The sequence below is a fragment of the Coenobita brevimanus genome, chromosome 61 (genome assembly GCF_032717465.1).
Source record: "Coenobita brevimanus isolate Jiangsu-jjx chromosome 61, ASM3271746v2, whole genome shotgun sequence".
Taxonomy (NCBI): domain Eukaryota; kingdom Metazoa; phylum Arthropoda; class Malacostraca; order Decapoda; family Coenobitidae; genus Coenobita; species Coenobita brevimanus.
In genome coordinates, this window is record NC_137014.1 from 23,178,810 (window position 1) to 23,191,453 (window position 12,644).

At 48.1% G+C, this 12,644-nt stretch overlaps 1 protein-coding gene across 1 annotated transcript; it reads left to right on the plus strand.

Annotated features, from left to right (window-relative positions):
• Positions 1-5,346: 5,346 nt before the first annotated feature.
• Positions 5,347-8,543, plus strand: LOC145403706 (uncharacterized). Its single transcript, XM_080275391.1, has 2 exons — positions 5,347-5,449; positions 5,623-8,543. The coding sequence occupies exons 1-2, from the start codon at positions 5,347-5,349 to the stop codon at positions 8,541-8,543; spliced, it is 3,024 nt and encodes a 1,007-aa protein (XP_080131517.1).
• Positions 8,544-12,644: the final 4,101 nt, after the last annotated feature.

Below are 12,644 nucleotides of genomic sequence, written 5' to 3' on the forward strand. Positions count from 1 at the left end.
ATGTTTGCGAATGTGTCTTGGAGCTGTCCGGTGTACCCGTGTAGCTCGTATGGAAGTGGAGGCGAATGTGCCTCCCTCCGTATTCGCCGTGACCACCTGGCCTTGTCTTATAGTGTAAGGACATTTAGAAAAAGTAATATCGGCAATGTGGCCTGTACCCCCCTGTGTCAATACCACCACCTTTTGCGGGGGGTGCGTCGGCCACTTGCCGTTCGCCTCCACTTACTGACTCAGGAGCTTGGTGTGGACCCCAGTGACTGTGACAAGTTGGTGTTAAAAAATATAGCGCCTTGGGAGCCACCTGCCTTTACCGTTGATGTTACATGGCTCCCAGCACCAAAGGCCAAGGCGCCGGAGGCGGAGGTCCACCACTTGTTTCGTAACATCATCATTCGTCACTTGGGGTCCCACCACTTGTACACCGACGGCTCCAAGTCGAGTGAATGTGTGGGTGCAAGTGTGTGGTCGACTGAATGTGCCCTCAGGTATCGGTTGCCGACTCATACATCTGTGTTTACCTCAGAACTTTTTGCCATTGACAAAGCCATAGACTATGCTCTCAATTCTAGGCATGATTCATTTGTCATATTTTCAGATTCAAAATCAGCCCTTCAGGCACTTGCATCTTGTATTACGGACTCTCACGAGATCCAGGGCCGCATCGTTAATAAGTTGCATTCATGCAACAAGTCATTCACGCTGATCTGGGTGCCTGGTCATTGTCGTATCTACGGTAATGAGCAGGCTGACTTACTTGCAAAGTCGGCTGTAGAGCTCGAGGAGACTTGGGACGTTCCTCGTGATCTACGGTCGAGTCTCTCTCTCGGAAAGAAATCAATAAATCTTCTGTGGCAAGGTCAGTGGACCAGACTAAATATTCCAACCTGTAAGCCGTACCTGGGCGACTGGGATACCGCCAACCGCCCCAGTCGCCTGGAAGAAAAAGTGTTGGCCCGATTACGGCTTAATGCCACCGTTGTAACACACATGAAACCTTATATGGAAGGACGCTTCCCACCGCACTGTGACATCTGTGATGCGGTGTTATCTATCAGTCATATCATCCTGCGCTGTCGGCGATTTATTCGTGAACGTACTTCACTTATAAATTACTGCGGTGCAGCAGACGTCCCCTTCACCCTTTCCACCATCCTGGGTGATGGGGACATTGTTATGACTGATAAATTGATGGCTTTCTTGAGAGAGACCGGACTGATCAGAGTGATGTGACTTTTTTACTGTGTGGTTGTGGTTTTTATCAACAGTAAATATGTATATATTGTAATATTAATTAGGGTTGACAGTTGACGTATTTTAAATAGTTCCTCCTCCCACTGATCTATTTCTAATATAGATGTCCCCTACATTAAGCCAAGTTCCTCGACTAACAGTCACCAGCTGATGAGTGCAAGTGTGCAATATAGAAAGGTATTGGGCACTTGCAGTCGATGGTGGTCTGCTGGCCGAGGTTCTTCACTTTTTGTACAAAATTATGTAAATACATTATATTATCTGGCTTAAGTTATTCTAATTAGGGACGACAGCTGACGTATATGGAAATGTTCCTGACTCGTCTGGTTCCCTTTCATATATTGATGTCCCCTATATTAGGTTGTGCCTCGACTGACAGTCACCAGGTGATGAGTGCAGGTATGTCATGTAGAAAGGCATTACATATCTGCAGTCGATGGTGTTCTGTTAGTCGAGGTATTTTTACCATTAGTGTAGGTCTAGCTATTTGTCTCTGTAGGATTTAGTATAGGTTAGCGATCTGTCTGTTAGGTGATTAGTTTTAGGGTCTTTACATTAGGTATTTTAGTTTATAAGTAATATAAGGTTAAAAAAATAAAAAAAAAAAATAAAAAAGATAATAAAAATAAAATTACAAAAAAATAAAATAAAACTTATTATATATATATGTACGTGTGCATGAAAGTGTGTATGTTCATATGCATGGGTGTGTGTATGTATGTATGTATGTATATATATATGTTCATGTATATATGTATATATGTGTAAATATATATACATATATATAATTTGCCTTAATGACCAGAGGCTCCGGCCTCAATGGTCGATAGGCAAAAAAAAAAAAAAAAAAAAAAAAAAAAAAAAAAAAAACACTGGCACTCTCCTGCTGACCGCCGTACCATCGACACCTCCTGCTCCTGTCTTGCCACAACAAGGGTAACAGCTCTCCAGTTCGCCGTTGATTGAGCTGCTCTGCCCTTTTGTCTCACGCCAGTGCTTGAGGTGTCTGCTGTTGCGGCTGTTTCGCATTTTCTGACTGCCGTTGTGGTGTGAGAATCTTGTCTCAGATCACTCCAGTAGTCTTCTGGCTGCCCTAGTGCGTATCACTATATCCTGTGCTTCGCATTGCATTTGCAGTATTCCCGACCAAGCTTTCTGGTCTTCCCCCACGTCTGTGTACCGGGGTGCGCACACTTGTGTGCACTCGCCCTTTCGTGGGTCTTTCGTTCCTTCTACTTTACTTCCTTTCTGGCCCTTAGCGTCCTCTGGTACGTGGTACGACGCCGAACCCCGCGGTTTCCTGGCGCAGGCCAGGTACACAAGGGGGCCCCTTAGTAGGGGTGGTTATAGGAAGCTGCAGAGGTGGGCCAAACACTGTTAGGGTTTAGGCAAAGACCTTCGGGGCTGTGGCAAGGGCTGTCGTACTCCGCTAGCGGGGGGGCAGTTCCACCACAGTAGGTAGGCTCCTTCTTTAATTCTGTGTGATTGTGTGTGTGATTGAGAGTGTGAGTGTGGTGTGTCAGCCGCCAACGAGGGCGAGCCAAGGATGTCGACATCCAAGAGCCTCCCGCGGGTGCCCCATGCATCCCGAGATCCACGACTGGAGTCAAAGATACCGCGGCCTCTCACTGGTAACAGGAAGCCACCGACGTCAGGGAAGCAGAAACGAACCAGGCACAGGTCAGGAGAGAGCAACTCGTCTACGGGATCGACTGACCCACCATCGAACACTCATGGACAAGCAGGAATGTCCATCGGATCCCGAGGTGAGAGTGCACACACGGAAGCCTCAGCAGCTCCCCGCAAGATGCTGCGGACCACGGAGGTCATGGATGTAGTTCTCCCGGCGTCCTCAGACCTCTGCGGCTCCTCAAAGCCAGCGCCCGCCCCGAAAACCAAGCCTGCCTCCTACACACCTGAAACCACTGCGGCTCCGTGCAATCCACCGCGCACGACAGAGGATACGGACCTTGCACTGCCGGCACCCCTTGACCCCCGCCCTTCCCAGACATCCGCCACGACCTCCACATCTGCGCCGGCCGCCTCCGCACCACCTGCGGCAACCCCTGCCATTGCCAATGAGGATGGTTTTACCCTGGTAACCAAAGGGGGAAAATGGAAAAATACCAGGAAGGCAGGGGAGGTTTTTACAACACCACCTCCTGCTCGGCCAGTGCCTCGGGCACGCCCATCAGTGTCGGTATCCGCACCTCCGCCTCCGCGCTCCGCCTTCCCTGCTTTCAGAGTACCACAACAGGAGGGGTACGCCACCTCATACGATGCGGTAGCCGCTCTCGAGGCGCAGCTGCCGGACCTAGCTGTACAGAACCGCTTCGGCCGGGACGACAGCTGTGTCCTCATCCCTCAAACAGAGGTGGCATATCAACAACTAAAGCAGGTAGCAGAGGACGAGGCTTCTATGGTAAAGATCATAGAACTACAGAAAGGGGGACAAACAACAAAGGCAGTGGTTATGGGGTACCCCAGGAGAATGCCACTCGATCTCCTGCGCAGACACGAACTAGTAGAGGAGGCAGAGAGGTGCCAGCATCAGCGCACCAGGGAGGAAACACTACAGGTCCTTGTGACCCTGCGTGGCCCCATAGTCCCGTCTTTAGATCTAGGGAACTGGGGCAAATTTTGGCTGCGCCCCTTCACACCAGAGCCACTGAGGTGCTACCGGTGCCAGCGCTATGGCCACCACAGGACCACTTGCACCAGACCCTTCGTATGCGGCATCTGCAGTGGGGCGCACGACACCACGATATGCCTGAACAAATTCAAGGCAAAGGAGGCGGTCACTGCAAGATGCCCCAACTGCAAGGGGGCACATCACGCCTGGCACCCCAACTGCCCAGCCAGAACACAGAGAGTAAATCAGGGGAGAGAAAATCAAGTGGCTTGGGTAAAACAGCAGCAGACCTCCCTTGCCTCCCCAGCTCCTCCAGGCACTTTTGTTTGGGGGCAGCAACGTCAGGCACCACCACCTGCACCGGCTCTAGCTCCAGAAGCATTCCCACCACTCCCAACACCTACGATCATCACCACAGTGGCGGAGGTCCACAACCCTCCTGCACTGTCGTCAGGGCCCAGTCAGACACCTCACCACTACTGCCTGCCTCCCTCACCTCCTTCTCCACCTCCTACGGCCCCAGCTCAACCAGCAGTCACCATGGAGCAGGTGATGGAGGTTGGGAAGTCCATTGCGATGCACCTCCTGCAGCTCATGGTAGAGTTTATACCAACCACGGTGCCGAAGGAACAGTTCCTGGCAAGGGCCAAATCAATCCTGGATGTGGAGACGGACAAGCTGTATCCTGGGGCGATACCCACAACATCACAGGCCACAGAACAGGAGCCATCACAGACAAAACTGATATCACAGGGCGAAGAACAGGAGGGTTCAGCTCCCACAGTTCCCGAGGGTGCCAGGGAGAGACCGAGGAACAGGTGCCAGCACCGCAATCGCTGGCTGCACTCACCAAAAGACCACAGTCGGAGCCGCAGTCGCCAGCGCTCCCCAGCGGACTCACGGGAGGCCCCACGGTCTCTGCATGTGCCGCAGGAGGAGTCGGGCACACGGCTCCAACTTTCCCCAGACCGGGGATCCCCACCTCCCTCAAGATCATGCAGTGGAACTGTGCGGGAGTACTGAAGAAGCTCTCACTACTCCAGGAGGTGGCAGTGAGGGACCAACCTCACGTGTTCCTTCTGCAAGAGACTCTGCTGGGGGAGAGATCCACGTTCCGTCTGCCGGGATACACCACTCATCTCCTCCCTTATGTCCGGGGTATTACTAGAGGATGTTCCATTTTAGTCCAGGACCACATCGCTTTCACAGTGTGTGAGCCCGCTCCATTCTGTGGAACTGATGTAGAGGTTCATGGTGTGCAACTACAACTTGCTCAGTCGTCTCTCACGGTATACAATGTATACAGCAGACCCGGTGCTGCCCTGGAGTTGGGGGACTTGTTCTCCCAAGCTACTAGGGAGCCCGTGCTCTTTGGGGGCGACTTTAATGCGCACCATGACCTCTTGCAATCAACGCAAAGGTCCAATGAGGCAGGACGGCACATAGCCCTAGTATTAGAGGAAATGGCTGGTGTGTCTCTGTTGACGGATGTCACAGGACCCACTCATGTTAGGGGGGGGCGTCTGGATTTAACCTTCGTGTCAGATTCCTTAGTGGATTTGGCACGTTGGTCCATACGCCCCACCCTCATGAGTGACCACTTTGCTATAGTTACTGAGCTAGGTTTAACTCCCCTCCCACCTCCTGACCCGCCATCACGGTGGGATGTGGAGAGAGCGGACTGGGCGGCTTTCGAGCGAGCTCTAGCCGGCGCTTTTTCCTCATCCCCCCCCCCACAGACTTGGAGAGACTGGCGGATCAAGTAGCCTGTGTCTTCAGGCAAGCTGCCACAGAGGCAATCCCTCAGAGGCGGCGATTCTCGAGGTCATACCGGGACGGTTGGTTCTACTGTGACCGAGTCAGGGAGCTGAATAGGCGGCTGAATGCGGCGCGTCGAGATTACCGGCGGCGTCGAAACTCACCTCTTCGAAGACGCTTGGAGGCTGTGTCCCGACATGTCCTGGTTGAGAAGCGTCGCCTTCGGGAAGAGGCGTTGGTTCGGTGGTGTCGGACTTTAGGACCTCACTCCACTCTCCGACAGATGTGGAGAAGGTTGCGGTCCATCACCGATCCCCGCCCCTCTCGTCCGCCGTCACACCCTGACCCGGCCTCAGAGGCTGACCGCCTGGCTAAACACTTTGCAGATCGCTCAGCCTCCCACAATCTCCAGAGGTCCGTTCTAGCCCAACAGGAGCAACTGTCGGACTCTCGCGCTGCGGTTATCCAAAAAGCTTGTGCTTGTCCTGATGTGGCGGATTGCCCCATCACGGATGATGAGCTCCAGGTAGCTTTGCGGCGCAGGGCTGACACTGCTCCTGGGCTAGATGGGCTTACTTATTCGATACTGTCCCATGCTGGAGATTGTGGAAAGAAGGGACTCTTAGATCTGATAAATCTCTCCTGGTCTGAGGGGCGATTACCGAGGTCGTGGAAGACTGCTGTCATCCACCCCATTCCGAAGCCAAACGACCCAGGAGCCATGCGTCCCATCTCCCTGCTCAGTTGTATAGGAAAGACAGCTGAGAGGGTAGCGAGGGCAAGACTTACATGGCGTCTGGGTCCACTACACCCGAGGATATTTGCTTACCATCATGGCCGCAGTGCTGCACACTGCTTGGCGTCTTTCCTCGGGGAGCTTCGGGGTGGAGTGGGGATGGCAGTCTTCCTCGATCTAGAAAAAGCTTTTGAGCTGGCAAGCCCCCTGGTTATTCTTAGTGCCCTTGTGGCTCGAGGGGTGGGAGGCAAACTCCTACAATGGATTCAGGACTTCTTCCTCGAGAGAACTGCCAGCGTCCGCTTCCAAGGACGTGTCTCCCCGTCATATTCACACGAAAACGGCACGCCTCAGGGCAGTGTCCTAAGCCCCATCCTCTTCAACATCTTGATGGAGGGGCTTTTAGATGTGAATTACGGCCGGGGAGTCACACTTCTTGCATATGCGGACGATCTGGTTCTAGTTTTCCCGAGAAGAGACTGCTACACACAAGCCAATGAAGCCCTCTCACGGCTATACAGGAAGTCGGCGGAACTGGGGCTAAAGGTCAATATGGCGAAGACTCGTTATATGCCCTTTGGTCTCCGCCCACCGGCTTTTCCGTTGTTGCTGGGAGGGCAACCATTGACGTGTGTGACTACACATAAGTATCTGGGAGTGTGGATGGACGCGGGGTTAAAGTTCACAAGTCATATCAGGTACCTGCGAGAGAAGGCTAAGACTCGGATGGCAGCACTTCGATTTCTTTCTAGAAAGGGACTGGGGGCCTCGTTTGGGGTCCTCCGCACCTTCTATGTGCACGCCATCCGGTCGATGGTCGACTACAGCGCTATCTGTCTGACAAGCTTGCCCCCGAAAGTGGCTGGATCGCTGGAGGTGATTCAGAATGAAGCACTACGCATCATGCTCCGCGCCCCCATGTGGACCAGAATAGTAAACCTCCGTCTGGAAGGCGGCCTTCCCTCTTTGAGAGGTAGGGTCGTACTCCGGGCTACAGCAGTTGTCCTCCAGCTTGTGCAGCGTAGACCCCAGCTTGCGGTCTCAACTCTGCTGACACGGTTGCTTGCCCGACCTCCAGATAATACACCTGGTAGAGACTGGGTCCGTGGGCTGGTTGCTGCGATGCATGGGATGGGAGTGGCTGCTGGTATCTGCGAGGAACCAGATGCACCCTGTGTGGGCTACACTGACCCACCACCCTGGTCACCACCTTCTTTTGAGTTTGTTTGTCCGGAGGGGGGCAGGGCACGGGATTCCGTCCCTGCTCTCCTTCGGCAACAGGCTCTTGAGCGGGTAGAAGGGCTGCGGCATGAAAGGACCGTAGACTTCTACACTGACGGCTCAGTTACTGCAGGCGGAGCTGCTGGGGCAGCCTTCGTCTGTAAGAATGTGGTGGCGTCGTGGCGCCTTACACAGGATGTATCTGTCTTCCAGACGGAGCTTACAGCTATTCTGCAGGCTTTACGGCATGCCTACAGACAGAAATATGACAGCGTGGTGATTCATTCTGACTCACTCTCAGCGATCCAGACCATCCGTTCACGCTCCCTGGAGGACAATCAGTTCTTGTTGTCCTCCATTCACAAATATGCAGCTCGCATAGCAAGCCGTGGAAATAAGGTAATCCTCCACTGGGTGCCAGGGCACGTTGGTCTGGCGGGTAATGAGCGTGCAGATCAGGCGGCGCATTCTGCGTGCTCCCTCCCAGAGATCACTTTTGTTCTTAGGGAAGGTCCACGCAGAACACTTAATACAGCTAAGGCAACAGTGTGGCAGTGGGCTCGAGATGACCATCGTCTCTGTGTCACGGAAGCCTCCCGATCGGCTACCTGGTACGCGGTAGCCACGAGATATGAGCCACTGCCATCTCTGTCTGCCGTCCCCAATAATGTTCTTGTGCATCTGCGCCGCCTCCGTTTAGGATACCTGTCCTACAATCAAATTGCTCATACCCGACCAGACCCATGTGAGCACTGTCACGAAGTGGAGGAAGAGCCACTCTTACATTATATCTTGAGATGCCCAGTCGCACATGCCTTCCGCTCGCGACTGGGTACCGACTTTATACGTACAGGGGTGGACATCACTGATGCCCCAGAGATTTTATCAAGAGTGCCACTCTCCACGCTGCTCCGGGTGGTGTCCAACTACCCTCCTCCTCGCTAATTTTATGATGATGCAAGCAAGGCATCCCACTTAACGGGCTGATGTTTGCCCGTACCTCAGTGCGCTGAGGTTAATATTCCACCACCACCACCTGTCCACTGGAGTTATTCCTGAAGAAGCCCTGGTGGGGGAAACGTTGAAAATAAACTGGATCCTGTACTCTGCATTTGGCCTTTCTCTGTGTATATTGTTGCAGTCGTAGCTGCTTTCTGCACACATCTGCTACAATTATATTACAAAACGATTCAGAAAAAATTAAGAATCAGAAGGACGTGCATCAGGGGGATACAATTTCACCAGAATTATTTTCGGCATGCCTAGAAAGCATTTTCTTCGAGAAAGTATATGAGAACATAGAAATAAACGTAGGTGGAGAAAACTTAAGCCATTTAAGACATTGGAAGAATTGTTATATGACCTGTATATAGAAAGCCTCATAGCAGGGCTAAAGATAATCCAAAGTAAAACTAAAGTACCGTAATGTTTGATCCAAATACACCAAAGAGCGTCATCAAAATAAATGAAGAAACTCGTAAGGCTATCGTGGATTACAATTACCCTGGGCAAATATAAATACTAACAAAAGACCATGAAAACGAAATAAAAAGACGCATTACAGCTGGACGGAAAGCTTTGGGTAAATATAAAGACCTCATGAAAAACAGCTTCTCAGTATGTCTGAAAAGAAAAAAACATAAGGAATTCATATTCCCAGCTATGACACACAGATGTGACACGGAAACTGACAAAATCAATGGAAAACAAACATAAAATCGTTTTCAAAGAACAATTAAAAGGTCAGTGTTGGGAATATCTTTGAGAGACAAAAAGAGATCAACATCGTTGAGAGTGCTCACTAAAATCAGAGACATTACAGAAGTTATAAAAGAACAGAAATGGAGTTGAGCAGGTCATGTAGCAAGAATAAGAGATAACCAATGGAGCAAGAGGCTGACAGACTGGAGTCCAAGAGATTACAAGCGTCGCAGAAAAAGGTCAGGCAGGAGGTGGCGAGATGAGATATAGAAGCTTGGGGCAGTGACTGGCTCAGTCTAGGAATTTGTGAAGAAGGTTAGGTGAGGCCTTTGTTCAGCAATGGACTTGTGCTGGTTGCTGGTGATGACGATGATCATGATTTTATTTATCTATCTATTTATCTATCTATCTATCTAGATAGATAGATATAGATGTGTGTGTGTGTGTGTGTGTGTGTGTGTGTGTGTGTGTGTGTGTATGTGCGCGTAACTCCTTAAAAACGTCAGAATATAAATAATTTTCTTCGCCTTTGGCGCCATAAAAATGTTCAAGATAATATCACCATTACTCTATAGCAATTTCACCCTGATCATTTACATCCATCTATGGTAACCCTCATCCTTCGTCGATTGTTGGCAACCTCGTGCCAGCCAGAGAACCGACGCAAAAGTTCAGCCAGAGTGTCAATCTGTCACATTAGATTCCTCAATTTACTGCCTCTGCCATAACCTTCAACATCTTCAGGTGGACGAAGGCTTGCTGAATATTTTCTTATTATATCAGGACCACTTTATGAAACTTCTGGAAAAATTTTATCGAACTGAAGGGGTTAAATAAAGCCTTATCTGACTCCTTCCCTACCATTACTCTTCTAAGAAAAGCAACTTATTTTAGTGGAATCAGTAATAAAATATGAAAACACATCATAAGCATAAGACATTAACACCTAATGGTCCCAATATTTTGGTAAGGTAAGGTAAGGTTTTTGAAACTTTAATTGATAAGCATATTGTTAAACATCTTGAATCCAACAACTTAATTAGTGATAGACAATACGGTTTTCGCCACGTAAGATCCACCATTGACATACTCAATCTCTTAACTCATACCATCCATCAATCAATTGATCTTCTTGGAGAAACTCATGCAGTAGCTCTTGATATCTCTAAAGCTTTCGACAGAGTATGGCACCATTCCCTGCTGTCCAAACTCCCTTGCTATGGACTAATGTCTTTTTTTCCTTTGAATTCTTCTTATCTTAGTGACAGGAAAATAAGAGTAAAAGTAGATGATGTATATTCGAATTTCCACTCAATTAACGCCGGCGTGCCGCAGGGATCAGTTCTGGCGCCAACCCTATTTCTTGTTCATACTAATGATCTCTTATCTGTCACTCACAATCCCATTCACTCATATGCAAATGACTCAACACTACATAGTTCATTCACACTCAGACATCCATTTACAAAGTCTAATATCTCTACCTCTCAACTCAGTACAGCCATCTCCATAAATCAAAATCTATCTACAATCAGTGAATGGGGACAAAACAACCTTGTCTCTTTTAATGCTAGTAAAACTAAATATATACAGTTTACTAATAGACAGATATTGCCAGATTCATACGTTACCTTCAGTGCTACTAATATTCCCATCTCCAAAAGTATTGAAATTCTTGGTGTCTCACTTAACAGTGCCCTCAGCTGGACCTCTCATGTCAGATCACTTGCTAAAACCGCCTCAAAGAAACTTGGATTATTGTACAGAGCCCGTAACTTCTTTGCTGATGAGTAGTTAGCTCTAATTTATAAGAGTCATGTGCGTTCTCAGCTTGAATATTGGTCACCCTTGTGGAATGGTTGTGGAGAGGTTGCATTAAAACAACTAGACAAAATTCAGAATAAAGCTGTTAGAATCATTAACCCGCCCCGTCCCGACCACTTTTTCACCACTGGTACCCCCCAATCCCGACCATTTTTGGACCCAAATTTTTTTTTTGCTAAAACTTTCGCTTTTGGTCAGAAACAATGGTCAGTCACGAAGAAATTGTTCCCCGGGGTCCATAAGTGGCCTAAACAGGTATACCTTCGTCACACCTGGTACCGTGTTCTCCGTAGGTGGTCTGAGCCTCTAACGTTTTCTATGGTATTATAAGTCTGGGAAACCAATGAAAGTAAGTAGATATGTATTTATTACAAACATAAAAACATGTGATAAAAGAGTAAATTGGATTTTATACAAAAATAGAGCTGAAATAAGCATTGTACCATCATGCGAAACGAGCAAAATCGGGCAGACTGGTCACGATGAATCGCTAACATTCCTGAATCATGATACATATCATTTTTTCTACTTACATAATACATCTACAATAACATTATACCAATTTACATTTTATTGAACTGTTTTTACGTATTCACAGGTCTTTCGATAACATTTAGCGTAATGTTAGCGCTTATTTACGTAGTGAGTGAACTCGCTGTGACTGTTGTTTCAACTCGTATTGTGTTTTTTCTACTTACATAATACTTTCCTAATAACATTATACACTTTTCCACTTTTGAGAACTGTTTTGAGATAGTTTCAGGCCTTACGTAAATATTTAGCGTAATAATAGCGCATAATAACACAGACGGTGAAGTCGCTATGACTACTATTTCAACTTACAACCTATTTTTGTACTTATATAATATTTCTCCACTAACATTGCACATGCTTACACTTGATATAATTGATATCATATAATTTCAGACCTTACGATTCTACTGAGCGTCATATTATCGCGTATTTACACAGTGAGTGTTACCGCGATATCATTTGTTTCATCTTACACTAGTATTCAACTTATAAATTACCTTACTACTAACATTACAACCTTTTCCACTTTATATAATTCCTATCACATACTTACTGACCAGAATGTTCTACTGAGCGTAATATTTTCGCAGATTTACACAGTGGGTGTACTCGTGACATCAATTATTACAACTTACACTATTTTTCAACTTATACGTTACATTCATGCTAACATTACACCCGTTTCCACTTTATATTCTTGCTATCACATATTTACTGACCAGAGTGTTATACTGAGCATCATATTTTCGCAGATTTACACAGTGGGTGTAGTTTTGATATCACTTCTTTCAACTTACACTATTTCTCAACTTATACATTACTTTCCTGAAAACATTACACCCGTTTCAACTTTATATATGACTTAGCACCTACTGACTGGCCTTACCATTATAATGAGCGTCATATCGCCATCCCACACAGTTTCAGTAGTGTAGGAAGTTATGGTACTCTCTGAAACATGGCTGAAGGCACAACGCAACATTGGTG

Excerpts from the sequence above, each read along its gene's own strand:
- LOC145403706 (XM_080275391.1), top strand. The coding sequence starts at position 5,347 with ATGGCTGGTGTGTCTCTGTTGACGGATGTCACAGGACCCACTCATGTT. Across the intron at positions 5,450-5,622 it reads TTCCTTAGTGGATTTGGCAC|ACTTGGAGAGACTGGCGGAT; the intron begins GTTGGTCCATAC and ends CCCCCCCCACAG.